Source organism: Excalfactoria chinensis, chromosome 2 (genome assembly GCF_039878825.1).
Source record: "Excalfactoria chinensis isolate bCotChi1 chromosome 2, bCotChi1.hap2, whole genome shotgun sequence".
NCBI lineage: Eukaryota > Metazoa > Chordata > Aves > Galliformes > Phasianidae > Excalfactoria > Excalfactoria chinensis.
The window spans coordinates 39,469,349-39,492,497 of NC_092826.1; the positions used below are offsets into that span (position 1 = coordinate 39,469,349).

Here is a 23,149-nt window from a genome sequence, read left to right on the forward strand (position 1 = left end):
AAATACCACACTGACAAAAAAATTAAGTTGAAAAGAAATGGTAACAACCAAACCCTCAGGTAAGCCCTGAAATGGGTGACGTACAAAGATGGGAAGGAAGGCCGTGTGCATGTGAAATGCTAACCTTCCACTCTGGCTGCAAAACACAGCCTCATGCAAACTAATTTTGTAGGGCATTTTTTCTCTGAAGAAAAAAAAAAATAACATTAAAAAAACCAACATGATCTACATTCTTGCTTGCCTGATATCACATCACAATCCTGTGCTAAGTTTAATATTCAGATAATGTACAGGGAAAAAAAATGGCTGACTTGCTACTAGGAACCTGATATCAAGAAGTATTTCCAAGCTTAAGTTAATTACATTGTAATTATTATCAGAAGTTGATCACAGTAACCTGGCTCCAAGTCCCAAAAAGTACAAGATGCATATTAATTAAGGTGGGCATTGCTACCACTCTCAGTGGAACGCAGCAATTCCATAGTGAACTCTTTTTGTTTTTAAATCAAGAACATAACTACACACATAACAGAAGCACTGATTCCCATAGCCAGGTAACAAACATGATCATTGCTCAAAGCCTCCAGTTGCTGCTGTGGAACTGTCTGGGAAACAACACAACCAACTCAAAATCTCATATACCAACACTGCTCATAAAGATGCATTTACCATCGGCTATTTTTCTCTATTTTCCTTTAGCTCGTATGTTTCCAAAGCAACTAAACTCATGCAATAGAATATTCTGCATTAACAGTTCCGAGTTCAAATGGTGAAATGAAAGCATTTAGCAACAGCATGGACGATACACATTGATCAGGATGATGAATAAGCTACTAAGTCATTCTAGCTTATATAGGTGAAACATCCATACAGTGCAAGTATATTTTCCACAACAAGGATCCAGCCATCGCTGATTTTATCATATAAAAGCAAACAGCTGCCTTCCTGTCAATAACAAGGATATGACAAAAGGAATTATTAAAGCCACACTGTAAAAACAACAGCAACAACAAAAATCAACAGAAAACAGAGAGCTATTAAGCACTCTGTGCTTCCAAAATGAGTCATGGGCGACCCCTCAAAACAGCAGCAATCCTGAGTGCTTCTTCTCCACTTTGCTAAAGTCTCAAGGATGCACAGTAACAGACCAATTTATCAGCATCTCATCACTGCTGTCTGCAGTGGGCCAAGCTATAAATGACAGGCATTCAGATCCGCCAGCTCGTCAAGACTAACACAGCCAAAATTACCTGTGGAAAGCATTTAGCAACACACAGACTTAAAGAAACAAACAAGAAAGATTAACTTTAGAAATTAATATGAGGAGAAATGTAGCAGGTAAATGTGCACTGCTTAAGTACACAGACGTATAGTAACTGGCATGTATAGAGCAAACGGCCATTTATTTGATGTTCTGAACGCTTTTCTTAAGTTAGAACCAGTCTTGTTGCAATGTTAAACAATAGAAAAGGGCCATCCTTAGAAGCAACAGCTACAGAAATTGCCTGTACCCAGCACAAAGGACATGTGAACAATGTATCTTCTTTACAGGACAAATTAAAGATACACAAAAACACAACGATGCATTCCACTCCACGGGAACTCTGGAGCTGGTTAACTTCTTTTGCCTTTTATAATAATTAAAATCTTGAAAACTTGAAGACATTTAGGCTGGGAAATGTCAAGGAGGTACAATAGGAGCTACATTAAAGTTTCTCTGTTTTTGAAAAACAAGCTCTGGTATGAATTTCATCAATTGTTTTGCTTTGTTTTTCCCTTCTATGAAAACACTTCCTTTAGCAAACAACACTTCCCAGAAGGAACCCATAAACAAAGTAAAGTGAAAGCTATAAACCTTCATCTCATAACCTACGCTTTGGATAAAGCTATCTAAAGCAATATTTACCTTCAGAATTACACCGGTAGAGCTTTTTATTTATTTACTGCAGTAGAGAAGAAAAGGCTCCAAGGTGACCTGGGAGCAGCATTTCAGTACCTAAATGGGCACTACAGGAAAGAAGGGATGGACTCTTTAGCAGGGTCTGTGGCGGCAGAACAAGGGGAAACAGCTTCAAAGCTCAAAGAAGGGAGATTTAGGTTAGGTACAGGGAAAAGCCTTTTACAGTGAGGGTGGTGAGGCACTGGCACAGGTTGCATAGAGTGGTGGTGGATGCCTGAAGACTTTCAAAGTGAGGCAGGACCAGACTCTGAGCAACCTGATGTAGCTGTGGATGTCCCTGTTCATTGCAGGGAAGTTAGACTAGATGATCTTCAAAGGCCACTTCCAACTCTAAGGATTCTATTCTATGAAGTTTTACATTGTTGGTGTCTTAATAGACACAGAACTAAAGTTAAATCGCACAAGAATTTCCTTTATATTTTAATCTAGCTATAGTCATAAATATTCTCTAGAAAGTTAACAGTAAGAAGGCAGATAATGAGAAATCATGTTCATGAAACAGAAGCCCCAGTCATTTAATGCAACAAAGCACGCATATCTGGGTGACAGGCAAAAGGGTCCAGAAGGGCACAGGGGTATTTATATCTTTCACAGGATGCACAAACCCTGGTGTTTAGAAATAAGGCATCATTTCATTGACAACACATGTACAGAAGCAGATTTTTCCCCTTTCAATTTCATAACATTAAGTTCATTAGTTATCTGCTAACAGTAACGATAAAAAATGATACATTCTAAACAGAACCAAGTAGGTATGTTCACTGATTTGTGCTTTTTTTTCTGGTTTTTGGTAGTGATTCTATTTGGACTGTGTTAAAACTGGCATTGAACACATCTTGAGCTCCTCCAGCTGATGCTTCAGAGTCAGTTGCAACACGCAGCAAAACAGGCCTTCAAAGCAAAAACAGAACTTACTTTATACTTGCTTGTTATGGAGCAGGCTAACTACTAAGAGAGAAGGCTGCAAACAGAAGTACAGTCAGAAGTTCAGCCATTCACTCCCACTTCCAAGGCTGAGCCCACCTCACATCTGATGGAAACCAACGTCTTATTTACCTTTCACATGCATTTACCCAGCTGCACTCAGAAAAATCCAGAATATAGTGTACACCAAGAACAGGGATGGATGGCCTCACAAGAAAGGAAGGTGGTAACATCAGGACCCAGTTTATAATCCATCAAAAAAACAGTAGGAAGTGTATTTAGACATCAGAAAATGATAACAAAGCTTTCAATACATGAACAATAATAAAGTTCATTTAGCATGAGGGTTGAGAGGGAAGGAAATAAGTTTTACATTAGTATTTGGGACTTCATAAACATACATGATTAACAAAAGCATTTTATAATGGCTTAAACTACAAATCGTGATGCTGGATATAAGAGATCTCAGCACACTGGAACTGCAGAAGCAGCATCCGTTTATTCAGTATGTTTCAGTTGCTGCTGGTTTCACAGTAAGAATGATGAGGCTTTGGACCTGACTTCTCCAGCACAGAGAGCATTACAAACACATAAATATATAACAAAACGTCTGTACAGTTTTAGTTTTTATTGATTACGGCTTGTAGTGTGAGAAATCACTAGCAGAACAAACACCTCCATTACCAAAGCATCTTCACCTCAGGTGCCCTCTCCTTTTCTCTTGAGCCTGCCTCTTAGGTAACCAGAAGTGAGCTATCTGCTCCTATTTTGAGTTCTACCAATTCTGTTCAATAATTCACCTGATAACTTACTCAAGGCAGCCTCAAGGACAAGACTCTCACTGTGACGGCCAGCATCCACCAGGAAAATATTACCTATATAGCTTTTACTGACTTCTCACCTTCTGCACTCCTCCCAGCCACCTCCTCCCCCTTACTCACCTTTCTCAGAAGAGCTGCAGGCAAGGAGGCAAGGCAGCCATTAACTGCCTGATTCATCAGAGTAGCTTCACCTCTGACCAGCATCTACTGAGAAATGACTTCTCACCAGTCCCAGTAAGTTTTTCCATTCTGCACCATTTCACTTTATCAGGGTTCACCCCTCCATGAAACCTCTATTCCCCTTTTCCTTGCAGTCTAGCTTCAGAATGAACTTCAGTGTCCTGATCGCCTGATCTTTTCATGTAGCAACCAGGCCCTAAATTTCCTACAGTTGTGCAGGCTAAGAGCCGTCAAACGTACATCAGCAAGCAGGAACACATAGATAGGTAAGACTAGATACATTTACACTCAGAATATAGTCCAGATCTGAGAGAAACTCTAACAACTCAACTTCTTTAGCAAGGTTGTAGCTACAATTAAGAGTTTGGTTCAGCCTACCTTTGCATTTTTACACAGCTGTGACCACCATGAATGCAGATGCTGGCATGCAATTGCTGACACTGTCCATGAAAATGCTCTGATGAAAAGGATTGTTCCACTTCAGATTCATTTGCTTTTAGACTACAAAACTGGGCACAAACAAGCTCTCTGGTGCATAAATAAATAACCCCAAACCTTGAGAAGCTCTCACACCACAGATTTTAAGTGATTAAAATATCTCAGAAAATAAAAAGTTATCACAACAATAGAAAATTAGAATACTAAAACACTTGAGTAAATTACAGTCCTACATAGAAACTGATAAGTGCTCAAAACTCATTTGTTTTCTGAATTTGCATCAACATCAGTGGTATAAATACATCAATTTAGAAGATAAATACAAGCTTTCTGTGCTAAACAACGCCACTGAGAACTAAGAGCTTCGCTGCATGGAACACCACAAGTCCACTTGTGCCTAACTGTAACAAACCCACACCAGAATGAAACAGTTACATGACTACAGGAGTCCACCTATTGCCACAGTCAGGTTTGTTTTGGGGAAAGGTGTAAAATCATAGATCACTTAGGATTTAAAAATTAACACTGAAGAGGCAACGACTGAATGAAATGCAATGATCCGATTATCACAGAAACATAGAATGGCCTGAGTTGAAAAGGATCATAATGATCATCTAGTTTCAATCCCCCTGCTATGTGCAGGGTCCCACAGGTTTTAGTTTGTTGATGTGGTAAGATTATGAAAAATGAGAGACACTGTGATGCTTATCAAATTAAGGATTTTATTGCTATTCCAGCTTTGTACCTAACAACCTAAGACAGGAGGCTAGAAAAGAACATTTAGAAGCAATAGCCATCACTTTAAAACCCACCAGCAATCTTAATTCCTAATTATTTAGTCTATGGGATGAAGATTTTATCCAAGAAATGTTCTTCATTTCTCTCTTCAGAAGTTAAAATATATATATATAAAAAACCATCCTTGCTTAGTACAAGTAGGCCCACTATTCAAAACGTTAAGGTATATAAAGCTATAAAAGACTAAATGAGAGTTACAACAGCAAACAGTCTCCATTTGTTAAACTTTCATCCTAAGGCTAAGCCTACGTTGACAGAAGAGAAGAAGGATTTCAAACACATACTTTTAAAGCCATATTTTCAAGGAAAGATGGCATAAAAATCGTTACAGATAAAGGCAGGCTAGAGGAACCAAGCGGAGGCCAAAATCTCTTACCATGAAATGACTTTCACAGGGTCTGCTTTAATAGCAGGAATACAATGTGTGACCCAGATAACAAGAGAAGCAGCAAGGATTTAGTTTAGCAAAGCTGTAAAGCTGTCTAAAACAGGTTATAAGTCATTGATTAGCAAACACTTTTTCTAAGACCTGCATAAAGGTCCTTTGCAACATGACTCAGCACTCACAGCACATCACATAAAGATCTTTTATCTATGGAAAACAGTCTGATCCGGGATTATTTTGTCAGTTGTACACCTAAGGATGGAATCTGGAAGCATTCCATGTATTTCACCATGTATTTAGCAGCCAGAACTGTCATCAAATTCTTTTCCTATTTTAACTTCGTGATAATGGTGTTTCAGTCCGTCATTTTTTACACAACAGGTTTGAAAGGTTCAAATTACTTTGCATTTACATGACAATTTCTTTCGCTTCACAGAGAAAATGCATACACTATTTCCCTTGGAAAAAAGTTCTACGTAAGATGAGTAATACTGGACACTTTACTAGGACTGCACTGATAGCCTCAATAAATAAAGCACACTGTTTTCATATGAACAGCAAAAATTGTTTGCTATTATAGCACATTTGAAATACACTTAGCTACCTACTTATGAACAGCTATAGATGCAATGAAAGGAGGTTATTTTTTTTTAAGCAGTTAGTGAGCCTAAGTGTTAGAAGCTATTTCCTGACTTTTTCTTTCCCCCAATACAGCTGAAGCTACTAATTCTTCTGAAATAAAGGATTAATGCAGAGCTCTGAGGTTTTAGGTTTCCACTGAAGGTTCCATTTGTTTCCAAATGCTAACTACAAGCAATCTTCAGGCACGTACTTCAGGCACCAGACCTACTTGAAAAGGTTGTAAAGCGAAAGCTCATCTAGTTCAGAACCAGCCTGACAGCTTGACAATCTTAAGCTTTTGTAGTGATGTACTGATTTTATTCAAAATACTGTTCATATTACATCTCATTAGTGCCTTCCAAATGTCAAACAAAGAAAAACATTCTTTTGGGTAAAGCAGCATATAGCAAAACCCTTCTGAGTACATCTTAAAATGGCTATGAATGCCTTCTCTAGCAGCATCTTGTCTTTATACAACCCATGCTGAGGCTCCCGCCAGCTAGCTGACACAGCAAGGCAACAAAACTTGTGCGACAGGAGAGCTGAAGCTGATTTGCTACTTGAGACCAAGCTTTGGTCAGGATGAAGTACCAGCTACTGTCTGGGAAAAAGCATGCAAGAGTAGATGGAGAGAGGAGGAAGAGTCTGTCAACAGTTGAACAGTTACACAGCATGTACTCATGTTGCTTTTGGAAAAAAAACTTCAGAAAGGCAAAACACACAAAGTAATGAATGTGTATATGTACCTCAACTGCGCTGATTACTCATGAGGTTTGGCAATTCTGTTCCCACACATTTAGAAGCCTCCTGATGTGAGAAGCCTTAGATTTATAATATAGACAATCTGTCTCTAAATACTGAAAGACAGATATTCCTGAAATGGTGTGCCTTGCTTCTTCATCCAGGCTAGCATTTTCTAGGACTGTATGCAACAATTTAAGTAATGGGCTTCCATACTAAACTTGATAACACCCCTGAATTTCAAACAAGTCCTTAAATAAGTGGCCTACTCTGTAAAGCTCTGAGGAAGGTGCTCAGCCTGTGAGTATATTCTTACATAGCCACTGTGGATATGTGTTGGAGCTTACATTTAAAGACCAAACTGTAAAATACCAGCAACAAGGAGACGAATATGGTAAGGGTAAAGTTCTGAGAAGAAACCGAGTGCCCTGCCTATGTATGTCACAGTCAGAAAGTACTGATGGTCTATATATAGTTCAGAAGCCGTTTGTAAGCAAGATTCTTTTCAACTCAGCTGAAGCACATGCAAAATAATTTGCGGCTTGCCATGATGTTTCAAAGCAGGCAGAACATTTCCAGTTTCCTTGTGCATAGGACAGGATGGAAAAACACCCCACACAGAGCGATGCCACACAGAATACAGCATTCTACTCCTTTTGTTTTCTCTGATGACTTACAGCTTCTAGAGTTCTCTGCTTTACAGAGCTACACTGTAAACACAAGAACAAACCTTCCTGAGGACTGTAAAATTCTGAACTGCTATTAACTGACTTCTTGAATAAATCCAAGGTGATGAATAATAATGTCATAGGTATAATAGAGAAAGGAAGATGGAGTAATAAATCCTTGAAGGTAAAACATATGAGGAGAACTATTTCTCCCATAAGGTAGAGGAAGGAAATGGGTATCCAAATAGTTCAAAGGAAAGTAGAAACCCAGTCAGGTCAAGTTTAATACACAAGTTTTATAGATACAAAGCTTAAATTGTACCATTTCTCATATGGAAGAAAAACAAAGTCTTCAAAACATTACTTCAACATCCCACTAATGAATAAATTCATTTATTATTCCTTTAAAGGGCTCTTGATATCTAGCAGCCTCCAAACAAGGTATGATAGTTCACTAATCTCTATCCTACTAACACAGAACAGCAGATATCAGCTTGATCTTGAACAGAGAAGAACTGTAAAAAGTCTAAAGGAAAAGCGATGCGAAATACCTCACATTATGGAATCATCTTCAATGGAAGATTTTTAGGGGAAATAGATCTACACACAGAACAAAAATAAAACCACACACACAAATCACTCCATCACCAGGAAAGTTATTGCCAGTCCTCGTTTCAAAGCCTGGGGAGTCAGACTATTTCCAGCCCTTCATTTTCAGCATCAGTTTCCTTACAGCTGCGCTCACCACTCACCCAGATCCAAAAGTTTAGATAGAAGAACACCAAGCTTAAAAAAACAAGGCACTGACGTTCAGCACGGTGCCATTTCTATCCAGAATCAATCACACATAAGTTCAGGAAGAAAATTTTCCTCACATAGCTAACACAAGTCACATAAAGCAGCCAATTCATATTTAAAGATTAGACTATTAAGTGAGTAGAAGTGAGAAGCATGGATTTTATGAAACAGTATTTCTTCAGGAAGTAGCTGCGCTTCTTCGAAGCCATTTAGCACACTTTGCAAAGAGGTTGTCTACATGTAAGAAAAAAAACTGTGAACCTCACCTATAATTTCTGACCATAGATCAGCTGATTTTTTAGTTTTTTTTAATGTAAGACAGATTTCAGAAAACCAAAGGGAGTTTTCACTGACTGAGTCCTATTCTAACACAAGCTATTTCATATCCTCGGTTGAAGAGCAAGGAGACAGAAGACTTTGGCAATCCAATCTTAGACACTGCTGTCCTGATCTCATCTCAAAAAGGCAACATTAACTCCTGAATTAACTCCTTCAAATTGTGCTGTCGATCAGTTCCCCATTTCCCCAGCAGTTCCCACACAAACAACTCAGGTCCAGCTACAAGCAGCAGCTGTCATATTGCAAGATTAATCAAAATGCATCTTTGAAATGTCAGCCACTACGGCATTAAATATTGACATGTAAAGTTAGTTAATATAGATGATTTCTAAAAGCAAGCAAGAAATTTTGCAGCTACATACACTGCTGACATACACATTTTCTCCTGCACACACTAAAGAAAAGCGATCTTCAAATTATATTATTTGTTTTTAAAAGGCATTATTATTATTGTTCAAAGAATTAGCAATCTCATTAAAGGAATTTCTGGAATAAAACTGAGACAGTTGACCTTAGCAAGTTTTGTTGGTTTTCCTTGGTGCTAGAATTTCATAACTGGATTTCACACAATCGATACATTCATTTTTCTGAAATAAATAAGGTTGAAGTTGAACATTACAGCAAGAGCAGATGAAATTCACGCAAGCAGAGGTAAAACTCATGTCTATAATAAATCACTCCCTCCTCTTTTCCATAGAAAAGAGCTTGACGTAGCTTCCTGCTAAGAGTCAGTCTGTGTGAAATCTTCACATTTCTACCTACTATAGGATTTCTTTGTTGTCATTGTTCTTTTCCCATCTCCAATTTGTGCGTATGTAAATAAAAAGCCACCAGCAATTTCCCCACTGCAATATGCATTTTGCTCCAGAAGCTATGACTAAATATTCCTAGCAGTTGTGTTAAAGAGGGTTTGCATGCTTTGTTTTACTAAAATGACTTTGTTGTTTGGGACAGATGCATGTATAACTCTGTACATTTTTCCATATTTTGTGAACTTTATGGGTGACTGTATTTCAGAGACAAAAACTACTGTGCTATTCAGTTACACTACACAAAGTATACAGAAGCTTCTAAAATATCACATGTAGGACTATGAAGGACATTTAAAACAGTAAAACCATGAGAATTTTGTTTAAAAATTACTGCTTTTTATGTAGTCAAATACACTGTAGGAAAAAATACAGCTTTTTTTTTTATATATATATACAAATTTTTAGTAACAGATATTCTACAATAGCCTGCAGCCAGTACAATGTACTGACATGCAAAATGCCATTACTCAAAGCACATGCCCTAAAACATCTTTATTTCCTGTGCATACCAGGAAATCCCATGTCAGAGCCCAGACAACAGCAGACGACTTTGGAAGTTATTTCATAGTAAAAGTATTAAAAAAATTATTAAAGCTCTGACATCTGGTAATTGTTTTAAAAAATAAAATAAAATGCAGTAATCCATAGCTGAGTAAACACTGAACTTTCTCTAATACATCTATTCCAGCTCAGCCTGACATAGGCAATAATATCTCTTTTTTGGACTGCTCTTTGGACTTGCAAGAGCTGCTCTATGTCCAATTCATTGTAATCTTTCCAAATTGGACTCTGTGCATCCCACATCTCCATAAGTCATATTACCAAGTGGAGAGAATGTTCTCCTACCACCAAAAACACTCTCCTTACAGAATCAACAATAAGGTACCAAAATAAGACATTTCACTTTCTATTTTATTTTTTTTTTCCTCCTGCTTTGTTATAGTCTCAATCCTTTGATGAGCCAGTGGGTTGGGAACAGAAATGAATTGGCCTGGACAATGTCTAACCTAGAGAGAGCACTGAGGTCAATTTATTCCTCTGTCCTGAGCTCTGTCAATCCCATTTACATCTTATAAGCTCTTGGGAGTGAGAAAAGAATGAAAGAGGCCCTGTAGCTCTCAGCTTTTTACAGCAGAAAAATGGTCTTATTTTTCAAGTCCTTCATGAAACAGAAGTGAGATGGTGTAATTGTGCTTCTTAAATTTTTCCATTCGTGACTTGAAGAAATATTCTTGTCTATTCGTTTATTACCTGCTACCCTGACATCCCACTCAACAGATTCTATACTGGTTACTGATACAGAATTCATCCTCTCCTGCTTCCAAGTTACACCTCGCAGCTCTTTGCCTTTTCATTTGCCCACATGATAAACTGGCTGCCCACTGAAAGACAACAAGACGCTTCACTCCTTATCCCCACGACGCTGCAGTCACCAATCAACTGCAGTACTTCTCCTCTAATGCACAGCACAGGCCAGACCTCGGTCCCCTTGCAGAAAGAGCAAAAAGACACCACCTTCACTTCGGAAAGATGCTACTCTACAACTGCTGTACACAGATGTGTAGATAGTGCAGCAATACAGATCCTTGCTACAATCACTTTTCCTGCAGCGTTTTTTTTACCAGGGCTGGCAACATCCCCTCCATTCTCTACACACACACACACACACACACACATCCACCCCTTCCTGCCTCTTAGCACAGTCTTCTCCACCCCACCACGCTGATTCCCAGAATTGGGGTACTTTCTCACCCCGCAGACGACGTAAGTCAGGCTCTCACGGCAGCGTCGCAGCCCTACACACAGCAGGGACCTTCCCCGGGGCCGAGCCCAGCCCAGCGGTCCTGCCGTTTCCCTTTCTCCCCATCGGATGAGACCTCCACCCCACTCCACTCGCTCCCACCATTGACAGCTCGCCCCGTCCCCGAGAAAGGACATCTGCCCAGCCCTCATGGGGCGTCCCCATCCCCGGGCACAACACTCAGCTCCCCGCCACAACCCCGCCGAACCCCCTCACAGACCTGTGGAGCCAGCCATCTTGTCCAAACCCCCCCGCGCCGGGCCGGGCCTGCACGCCACGAGCGTCACCTCCGTTAAACGCATACGTCACTTCCTGCACAGCAACCGGCCTCTCAGAGGGGCGGGCGAACAATCAACTATAGGGGGCGGGGTGGGAGGTGTGGTGGTGCGAGGGGGCGGGGCCTGGCTGTGAGGGAAGGGGGGGTGAGAATGGAAGTGGCTGCAGCGGTGGCCAGTTTCTGTGGGTATACGGGGAGCCCAGAAACACTGAGGCTGCTGTCTGTGCCTATACAAAGCGTTGCATCCGCTCAAGCTTTCAGTTCTTCCATCGCCTTCTATTTCTTTTGACAAAGCTGCTATTTCTGACCAAACTTCCCTAACGGGAAGAAGCAGCGCTTTCAGTGCTTATGGTGATAGAATTAGAAGTGAGCTTGCCGAGTACAGCAAACAGTACGAACACATACACACACAGCCACAATCATTAAAGACTTTTATTTTTCTGGTCAAGATTCAGCCCATTTGTTTTTCTGAAGGATTTGCTTTTTCAGGTGATCCTATGCTGACAGTCAATAATACACCCGTGTGTCTTCTCAAACATGATACAAATAGGGCAGCAAGCCTACCAAACCAAAGCAACTGGCTCTCGGTAACTCTGGAAGCACACAAAGGACTCCATAGTCCATCTGCATCTACACCTGCTGACTTGATGTAGGACACGTGGTTGCTGGCAACAAATTATTTCAATGCTAATTGCAACCGGAGGAAATAAAGAAAAGGCAGGATGCAGGAGGAAGAAATGGCATCAGTTTGCAAGCAGAAAGATGCACCCTTATGCTGAGTGACTCAAACAGCTGTACTATCTCACTCTTTGAATGCTGAACAAATTCAAATGTATAAGAAGTTCCATTTTCTCCAAGCTATCAAACATTTACAGGTAGTAAGGAAACCACTTCTCACCCTTGGAAGAAGAGCTGCCCTTTGAAACACAACTTCAACTCACTCATGGAGGTGGCAGGTGCCCCATTCTTGGAGACGTTCAAGATCAAACTAAACTCAGCAACCTGATCTAGCTGTAGATGTCTCTGTTCATTGCAGGGGAGTTGTACTAGATGGCCTGTAAGGGTCCCTTCCAACTAAAACGATTCTATGCTTAGAACTTCATGGGTGGCTAATGGTAACAATTAGAACAAAAGCCTTTTATAAACGTCATAGTCAAACACCACATAAAATATCTTATAAAATAAACTTAGACCTGGGTGCTCAACTCAAGAAATTAATTGTAGTACAATCATGTTGTGAAACAAACTTATTTATACCATGTAGATTTTTGCATGCAGCTTCTACAGACAGCTCTCTTGCTCTAAAAATAGTCTCCATAACTGCCAGAGTAATGGTCCCCAGGCTCCATCCCATTCCTGAGGATGGCTGTTTAAGTAATATTTGGAACAGTGTCTGGAGAGAAGACAAATAAAGAATAATATTTCCCCTTTTCTCTGTCTACAGCAAGCAAAAACATGATAACTGTATCTAAGAGCAAGTCTACTGCAAACATTATTTTTAACTGTTTTCCACTTGTGTGACGTTAAGTGACATAGAGGATAGAAATCTGAATGAATGGCAATAAAATCACAAATCAAACAAAGCTCAATCCCCTTGTTTCTTTACACAGAATATGTGAATACAACTACTGATGCAGAAAGTGAAAATGCTCCCACGAGTAGTGCTTTGGGGAGCTAGGACCCTTACCCTTCTCTATCCAGCCTGTTCTTCAAAAGACAGTGTATCTGAAAAGTAAGGACATAAAACCCCATATAGGCTAAGAAAAAGCTGTTATTCTAATCATATCACAGTGCTTTTACAAGCTCTAACAGACACCAAAGCTTCATTATGGGGAACTGCACAAAAATATAATGAGCAGTGATTAGTCTGGAGAATTTCCAGTTAGATGCCACCATTCTACAAGTGACTGCAGAATGCACCTGCCTCACTGAATTTTCTCATTTCATTGTTGCACAAGTTGTGTCTGATTAGCTGAGAAGAGCAACGTTTTTTATTCCCTTCAGAAGCAGAGGAAGCATCAGTTATTACACAATCATGGGAACAGGGCAAACTCAGAAGCAATAATAATAATCATAGAGAAAGCTACTACAGAATCTTATTCCAAGCAAATGCACATGTAAATCATTACCTGAGCTCAGAAAGGACTCCTGAAGATCACAACTCCTTTCTCTCCAGTGAACCTCATTTGAACTACAATGATCCAGCAGTTTTAAAGTTACAATGCGTCTTTTCACTCCACTATGTAGAGAATATAAGACAAATAAGCAAATTCTATGTTTATTCCATCCATTGAGAGGTTCTTTCTTCTCTTGTTTCTTGAACACCCACGTAGCACACAGTATCTCCCCCTTCCTTAAATTGAAATCCAATTCATAAATTTGTTTCCTTATTTTCATTCATTTCAGTATGCGTACTTCCAAGATTCTGATTGCACAAACTGTCTGTATTTACAGGAAAGTTTTGCTCTGTTTCCTCATGCTGCCTCAGTACAAGCAGTGAAAAAGCTGAATCAGCGAGTCAGAAAAATCACATCAGAATTTCTCAAAATGACAAAAAATGCGCAGCATAGTTTTACAGAGAAAATTTCCATGATATTGCACAGATGTGAAGCTTCAGAAGGACATAATCTTACTAAGAGAAACAACATATGGAACAGTGTAGCTCATTCTTTCTAGTGAATAGCTTACACAACAACAACAACAGAAGAGTATTCCTCATAGCACAAATAACAACTTAGATTCATACACTAAAGTGTAATATAAAAAAATATATAAAACAACTAGTTCTGTCATCAAATCCATAATGAAATCATGAAACAAAGTTATCAAGGTACATTAAAAACCCCTAATTTATTTTTCTCTGTCATTTGTTCATGTTGTTTACCACTGTATTAAAATGTCAGTGTTTTGTTATTTCGTATAAGGCTTATATTTCCCCTCATATACAAAAGGAAACCCTGCCATTAGGAAAAGCAAAACCAAAATACTGAAAGCAACACATGAGCAGTTTGCAGTTCAACCAAGTTTTTCACGTTTATTCTTTCTCGTATAACAGTACGAATAGGAAACGTTTTCACTGCTTTTTATTTCACAATAAACAGTGAAAACAAACACTGGAGAATGCGGGCATCGATCCCGCTACCTCTCACATGCTAAGCGAGCGCTCTACCATTTGAGCTAATTCCCCACCTGAAAAAACATTTTTTGAGCTAGACTTATATACTGTAGAGTTACTGACAACTGCAGTACAACCACTTTCAATCATAAATTCATCATTGCTGAGTCATTCCTTCTACTTACCAATAACCAACTGCAACACGTGGCTGGAATCATGTGATACATTGTTCAGCATGTATACTGCCAGAATAATCTTAGTCATCTCTTTCGTAACACAAGCCTTTGTTATTCAGCTTTTTTCACATATGATAGTCTCCAAAAGAGTAACCTATGTAAAAGAAACCAAATGCATTAGTAAAAAGCAACAACAATAACCAACTTTATTGAAAAAAAAATGTACCAAATTCAACAGGGAAGCCAGAGGTCTTTCCAGTTGTCAAGGCATACACATGAAAAGCCTGGTCCAGAAAATGTTGAATGAGTGATAATTACTATATGCCAGATGGAAACATTTTTATACTCATGGTTTATACGTACATACTTATTTTTATCTCACAAAGTAAGGAAAAATAAGTGAGCAGACTGAAGGATGGTATTTTCATATTCCCAGAGCTCTTCCTCTGCTAACAGACTGTCACAGCTTACAAAATAAATCCACATTTTCAGCAGAGAGACAAAATCTGGTTTTACCCCACTCTTGACACCTTCCTTTCCCCACTTCCAGCATCCTTTTGGAAGGTCTGGCTTCTCTGGGCTGACAAATGAAATTAAAACTCATAATAATTCACATTTACTATTTATTACTGTGCCAAAAGCATCTTATTACTATATACCTTCTTATTTTTTGCAATAGCAGAAATCTCCTGAGTATCTTCTTGAAAGTTAAGGTTGCTTCTGTACATAAAATGGTCCACTCAATAGAATAGAGACTACATTTCTCTGCAGGGTGTGAAAAAATAATGCCCTGATTTGGCATGGTAGCGTACATTTGCACACTTGCCCTATGTTGCACATACATCTAAATTACACAGCACATAACCACCACGAGGTGATAGATATCACCTGTTGCTTGGACTTCCACTGTTCACTTGCACAGGAAAGAAGATTGCTCTTGATCTGTGTTAACATCACAAAGGGCAATGACTTTTTACAAAGCTAAGACATGTTTCTCACTCCATGGCAACAGAACAGAAGTTGTTACTCACCCACCAAGTCGAAGTCAGGCTAAGGGGAAATGAAATCAGGGCGTGAATGAAAGTCAGATTGCCACCTGGCTGGTTTCTATCTGGCCTAGCTGGTTTTCATGTTGTCCTACAGGCTGCTGATGATGCTGAATGGGCTGGTTTATGTACATTGCACTTACATGATGGATGGCTTGGAGCTACCATACATATGCACTTAGATGTTACAGAGCTGGATTTTTTGACAAGCAGCAACACAAAGTAGGAACAATTGAACCCACTCTCTCTAAACAGCACAGCAGTATTAACTCAGTGCTTGAAAAGCTGTAATGTTGATTTCCAACAGATTTCCTAATGGTGCCAATCAAAAGAAAATATTACATGGAACTAAGAATAATGATATTTAGTAAAGATGTACTAAGTTGTCAGCCTCTAACATCATGAGCAGTGCAAGTGAGAACAGAAATCAGAAATAAGGCTGTTGTAGATTTGTAGCTCTTTGTAAATACAAACTGTATTAATCCATACAGAGTTAAATAGGTCTGGGGGAGTGAATGCTTGAGTGTCATTTTCTGAAAGTTTGTAGAATGCTTTAGGATTAAAACCATCATGAAAGGGATGCACTTGTGAAGAGAAGAGATAGCTTTGCCTTATAAATAATTCTTCTATGGCAGCTGCTACAACATGCACAGAAGATTCTCCACATTTTCTGCACTCAGAACACTGGGGGGGGGGGGAACATAATAGCTTTCTATACCTCAAAAAGTCCTCCTTCCTTCTGAAAGTTAATTAAAATAATTAATCAACTACTGTGAACACAAAGCTTGAGCAGACCCTTAGAAGGCTGCACAAAATGGTCAGATCAGACAGCAGTAAAAGAAGTGGAGCATTTGGATAGCTAAGAGGAAAGCTACACAATACATCTGTATTTCTCACCTGGGAAAGCTTTACATTGGTAGCTACAAATGTGATATCCAGTCCTAGAGAGGTGAGGCATGTGTTTTTCATGTGACCTTATTTATGCAAATTCAGCCACCATCTGGGTCTAGGAGTACCCACTTATTTGATCATCTGCAGGGATTTAGAATGAGGTAGCTAACCAACAATAATTATTCCACGGTAAATAAAGGTCAATCACTTTTAGTAGTGATGACAAAGAGCATATTTAGACCAGGCATTCCTGAGTTACTTCCTGGTTGGGTAGTGCTACTCTAAGGTAAAGGAGGAAAACAAAGCTTTTATCTTTATCTTTCGAAAAGATAGATCTTTGTGCATATAAAGTTGTTTAGAGATGGTTACTATCAATTCAAATGCTGCTATACTCTTAACTGACTGGTAAGCAGTTCAAAGCCTGCACTAATCTTGTTTAAGTGCTATTATTAATGGTAAGGACTAAGAACATTAAAGTTTTTTCAGAACCTTTTCCTCATTTGAGAAGCATTGAAGTATCTGTAACTTTACTAGCAGTATTTAGCAATGGGAGCACTCCTGACTACAGAAAGTCATTAGCTTTTGAGAAAAGCTTTTGGATGTTAGGGGGAAGTTCTTTACTAGGAGAGTGGTTAGGTCCTGGAACAGGCTGCCCAGGGAGGTTGTGGATGCCCCGTCCTTGGAGGTGTTCAAGACCAGGTTGGACAGGGCTCTGGGCAACCTGATCTAGTAAAGACGTATGTTTGGTGGCCCTGCTAGGCAGGGGGGTTGGAACCACATGATCCTTGAGGTCCCTTCCAACCCGGGTCATTCTGTGATTCTGTGATTCTGTGAAAACCATCCCAGCCTTTGCTTGAGGATATATTTGAAAAATTCACCTTTTTTTTTTTTCTCTTCCACTTTGTTTTGGGAAATGCAGTTAGTGATATGCTAAATGGGAAGGGAAATAACAGGTAAATATACAAATCCAAGTATTTTAGGGTCGGGCTCTCAAGTGCCATCAACTATCAGGAATACGGCTGTGAGGTAACAACAGTATCTTCCTTAAACACAGAGCAACACATGTTTGTTTAAATTACATTTTCCAGCCTCATTGCCACACCTAAAAAAATGAGTGGATATGACACTAGTTACGAATCCATATACTGGAAAAGGTCTTTTTGTTGATTTAAATGTAAATACACTGGCAGGCAAGACTGTGCTTTTGAAAAATCACCTACTGCCCTAATGAGAAGACAAACAGTATGTGCAAGGCCAGACTATTTGATCATGTCCCATGAGAAAAAAATAAAAGAAGGAAAAAAAATGGATTTGGAATATAGGAGGGAAGCTGACAGGGGAGCAGGCCCTGCCACAGAAGGTTCCAGCATTGGGTGGAGCCCTGTTCCCCTATGAGGGCGGGAGGAGGAGAGTCGTTGGGGTTGCTGTGGGGTGGTTGCTGTCAGCCCGAGAGGCCCTCGAAGGAGTGCGGATGGAGGGGTTTGTCTGTTATTTTTCTGTGCTATTAGTTCATCTGGTCATGATGTTAGTGGGCATCTGGGTTTTGCAGGCTCTGGGGTGTGGGCTGTAAGGAGGAGATGTGGTCCTCAGAGCTCTGGTGGGTGTACTGCTGAGGGGAGGCGGTGGTTGGAGTAAGCTCTTCTGTTGGCTATTTGTGCCTTCTAGGATTGCTTCCAGTGCCTGCTATGATGCTAATCTTACATTGTATTAGTAAAAATGAAATAGCTATAGTTTGCATTCCTTTCTGATGCCACTCAGCCAAAGGGCACTCAGTGTATCACTGAGAACAAAAAGTGGAAGGATCAAATCAGGGGACAATGTGAGTTGACGAACTCACTGAGTTTAGTGCTATATTAAGCTGTCTGCCTTTTATTTCAGGTTGGTTGTGATGTTTTGTGTCAGGTACCCCTGTCTTGAGTACAGAGAGCTTCATCCATGAATGCATCTTTTTTACTGACAGCTCTGGTTAGTCTGCTTTAATTTTAAAAGGGTTGTTCAGCATGTAAATTGACTAAAGATAAGTTCTTGCATTTTCATATGTACCTTAGTAATTAGCTGCTATATGCCGAACAGCAATGAGTTTTGTGTGTCTTACAGCCTCTGATCTTTGCTCTGATTGTTTACTTACCTAGTTCCTTGGGACTTCTCTTTTGTTCAATGGGATGAGATCATTCTGCTTAAAACTACAAATCTAGAGAAATTCTTTACTGGGAGATACATACTTCTACTCTTTAGTAACATCCACAGGAGGGAGCTCAAGACACAGCAATCCTAATATATATATATTTTTTTCCTCTGACTGATGTCTTGAGCAACAGGTTGGAGTGTTAAGCCATGCAGTCTGCAGTCCCTGTTTTTGAGGTCAGAAATACCCTGTAGGTGCATCTGATTTGGAAGCAGGCTAAGCAGGAGCAGTAAATGTCAGTGTGTGTTGCATCCTTCCAGTAAGTCCTGTAGCATTTTTGTGTGATGAGGCAATTGCTAAATGTGTTTTTATGTGAGAATGTAGCAAATAGAATTAAGCTGTGAACACTGGCAACCTTCTTTTTGTTTTTTATGGTTTTGTGATATTACAGAATCGCTGGATGTAGGATGAAGTTGAGGTCTAGCCTGTCATTTTCTCCTTGGAGAGCACAGAAACCATGTTTATAGGCAGGGTATTACCTGAAGCAGTATTTTCTGCTGTTTTTCTGTTTAAATTGAACTCAGATAGTAGCTGCTGTTGGACATTGTGTGAAAGATGGGAGCAAACTCAGGGATATTAGTAATGCTTTGCAGTCTTACTAAAGGTTGAGCTCCAACTCTCTTACTCCAGAGCATCCCAGTCTTCTGCTGTAGTACCAGCAAAGGAAGTTAAGTCCGACTTGCATTAAATAGGAGGTTTCATAAAGCAGAGTGATTTTTTTATTATTATTATTTTCAATATAGGACCAATATTTCTTTTGTTGGTTAATGCATCCATTAATACATATGATGACACTCTCTGTTAGATATTATCTTCTCAGGTAAAGTTGTACAGAACATGTTCTGGACTCTCCACAGTGCTCAGCTGATCTTTTCAAATGAAATTTAAAGCAGAAACCAGATGTGTTAAAATGTGTGTCAGAGAAATTGAAGCCATTGCAAAAAGGTTTTTTTTTTTTTCTAAATTCCAGAACAAATTTCTATTCAAGAGGGTACAGAAGAAGAAAGTAGGATAAGAAATGTTGTGATTGGTCTGCGGGGTACGGCTGTACTGTGAAAGGTAAAATGTCATTCTTCTGAATGTTAAAGACTGTGTACAAATGAGGAAAGTGAGATCATAAATATGTGTTAAATGTTAAAAATGTCTGGTAAAAAGACTTTGAAAAAGCACAGAAGAGCATGAAAATGTTATTTTGTCTTAAGGCTGCCAGGCAGAAATACATGAAGCCTTTAAAAGAAATAGACAATTGGAGTCCCATTGTTTAGAGATACTCAAGACCCATCTGGATGCCTACCTGCACAACCTACTGTAAGGAACCTGCTTTAACAGAGGGGTTGGACTTGATCTCAAGATGTCCCTTCTAACCTCTGCAATTCTGTGATTCTGAGCTGTAGAAGGAATGCTTGGGGAAAAGCAGACAGGGTAGAATTAAACAGATTGCATTCCTGTGTTCTTGTCCATTGTGGAGCCCAGATCCTAACAGTATTAGGAATGTGTTGCAGGGAGTGCCCACGTTTAGGCAACGTTAGGGGGGGTTAAAGAACATACCGATTGAATGACTAATGAAAATTCCCGGAATCCCTGTGTGATTCCTATCCTGTAGGGGATGCTCTCCAGAAATTACAGGTACTGCGATGGATACTGAGCAGAGGGAAGAGCTGAACAGGTGACGCGCTGTAGCTGCAGGAAATGCCTTATGAATCATCAGTGAGAGCAGCCCGCTCCCGATGGACAGCACTCAGGGCCCCCACCAGCATGGGGAATTAGCTCAAATGGTAGAGCGCTCGCTTAGCATGCGAGAGGTAGCGGGATCGATGCCCGCATTCTCCAGTGTTTTGCGGTTTGCTTTTATCTCCGTTGCCGTCTCTACGCCAGTTTTTCAGTTACCAGTTGTAATTTTTTTCTTAGTGAAAAGATGATGCTAAACGTTTTTTTTTCCTCTCTCTAAAGTTGTGATTGCTGCCAGCGCAAAAAAGAAATCGATCCCTGTTGATGGGCTTTGAAGAACAAAAAAACGAAAGCACACTGGCAGGCACTGCTGTTGCTTCAGACTTTGGCTTTATAAATACACTCTTACATTGTAGGGCTTTTCAATGCACTTTTCCAAAGCAGTTTTTATAAGGATTAAAGTAGATCCATTTTAGGGAGCATGTGCGCAGTGTTAATGGTTTCAGCGGACAGAACAAGGGAAGTATGAAATGCTTCTGTGAAGAAATGCTTTTTTGCTGAGTTAGTAAGCGCTGTCTGCACTAAGGTTTCCTCCTGCTTTGCTTGCCTCATGAAATGGAGTCTTAAATATTTTCTTCCACAAACCTGAAGAACTTGTGAAAGAAAATCTTATGCGATGATACGTATAGCAGCGTTTTCAAAACACTGGAGAATGCGGGCATCGATCCCGCTACCTCTCGCATGCTAAGCGAGCGCTCTACCATTTGAGCTAATTCCCCACACTGCAGGCTGTCACATGCACATGTACTATCGGTGAGTCACAGTGTGCCTGCTCTAACTGTTGCTTTCTGTCGGTGTGCTTAGTTTTTTTATGCTATCTCTACTAGTGCCTTTCAAATGAGGTGTTTTGTTGCTTTTGTTTTTAACTTGTTACAGTGCAACTACCAGATAACTTGTAAGTCTAGGAAGTATATCAACAGCTACTGAATGGCAATGTCATCTTTCTTTCTTATGTTTTTCGAATTACATTCTTTTCTTTCCCACTGATATTTTAAGAAGTGGTATGTAAACAATAAATGCAACATTTAAAATGTTTATTCTTACCACAGTTTGTGGATATAAAGTGTTCATTTCTATCATGGAATCATAGAATCCTTTGAGTTAGAAGGGACCCTTGAAGGTCGTTTAGTCCAACTCCCCTGCAGTGAACAAGGATGCCCACAGCTAGATCAGGTTGCTCAGAACCCCATCTGGTCTAACTTTGAGTGTCTCTGGAGACAGGGCATCCACTACCTCTCTGGACAACCTGTGCCAGTGCCTCACTACCCCTGTTATAGAAAACTTCCTCCTTATAGCTGGACCTAAATTTCCTCTCCTTTAGTTTGAAACGTCTTCCCCTTGTCATATCACAACAGACCCTACTAGAGTCTGTCCTTTTCTGTCTTATAATCCCCCTTTAGATACTGAAAGGCTGCTCTCAGGTCTTCCCAGAGCCTTGCCTTCTCCGGGCTCTCTCAGCCTGTCCACATAGAGAAGTGTTCAATCCCTTTGATCATTTGTGTCGCCCTCTCTGGATGCACTGCAGCAGTTCTGTGTCTCTCCTGTACTGAGGACTCCATATTTAGACAGAGTGCTCCAAGTCAGGCCTCAGCAGAGCAGAGGGGCAGGATCATCTCCCTTGCTCTGCTGGCCGCAGATCTCTGAATACAGTCCACGATATGGTTGGTTTTCTGGGCTTTGAGAGCACACGGCTGGTTCATGTCCAGCTTGCCATCCACCAGTAACCTCAGGTTCTTCTCAGCAGGGCTGTGTTCTTGCATCCCCCAGCGTGTACTGATAGGGTTGCTGTGACCCAAGTGCAAGACCTTACACTTGGATTTTTTTTGAACCTCATGATGTTCTCTTGGTGTCATAATCATCCCGATTTATATTCCACAGATGTCTACCTTTTTGTGTTGATTTTGATAATTTAGTTAAAATGGTATTGTGTCTTGAATGCGCGGAGTCACTGTATAGCTGCATTTGGGTTACTACCCAGCATAAAGGGGCAGTCATTGAAGGAAATGCTATATCTGTGGTCACTAAAATCTGTAATTAGAGGGCAAATTGGGGCAATGGTGGGGGGAATTAGCTCAAATGGTAGAGCGCTCGCTTAGCATGCGAGAGGTAGCAGGATCGATGCCTGCATTCTCCAGAGTTGTTTTGCTTGTAACTACCAAATGTGTTTTCATGTATCGAACTGGGTTTTTGTGAGATATACTGTTAGTTTTTGATGTTTATGTTTCATTTCTCCAATGTTACCAGGTGTTTGACTGAATTTAAGTAGTTAATCATATTTATAAAATACATATATACATAGTAGAGACTGGCTTGTGGCAAGGAGAAAAAGGAAGAATCAAGTATCAGAACCTAATGCCTTCCAGGAATTGCAAGTAATAAACTTCAAGAAAATATTTTCTACACTTGGAAAACACTTTTATTCCATTTTATCTTATTTCCCAATGA

General features: G+C 39.9%; 1 protein-coding gene and 3 non-coding genes across 4 annotated transcripts in view; 2 read left to right on the forward strand and 2 right to left on the reverse strand.

Annotated features, from left to right (window-relative positions):
* Positions 1 to 11,620, reverse strand: part of UBE2V2 (ubiquitin conjugating enzyme E2 V2) — a 28,802-nt gene extending 17,182 nt beyond the window's left edge. Inside the window, exon 1 of the mRNA XM_072329443.1 lies at positions 11,507 to 11,620. Within this exon, the coding sequence (XP_072185544.1) occupies positions 11,507 to 11,588 (82 nt within the window). The 5' untranslated portion in view covers positions 11,589 to 11,620. The remainder of the gene's footprint in view (positions 1 to 11,506) is intronic.
* Positions 11,621 to 20,733: 9,113 nt separating this feature from the next.
* On the forward strand, positions 20,734 to 20,806 carry TRNAA-AGC (transfer RNA alanine (anticodon AGC)). The gene has a single exon. It is a non-coding gene; the product is annotated as a tRNA-Ala (tRNA).
* Positions 20,807 to 21,350: 544 nt separating this feature from the next.
* TRNAA-AGC (transfer RNA alanine (anticodon AGC)) lies at positions 21,351 to 21,423 on the reverse strand. The gene has a single exon. It is a non-coding gene; the product is annotated as a tRNA-Ala (tRNA).
* A 1,342-nt stretch (positions 21,424 to 22,765) lies between these two features.
* Positions 22,766 to 22,838, forward strand: TRNAA-AGC (transfer RNA alanine (anticodon AGC)). Its single transcript has one exon. It is a non-coding gene; the product is annotated as a tRNA-Ala (tRNA).
* Positions 22,839 to 23,149: the final 311 nt, after the last annotated feature.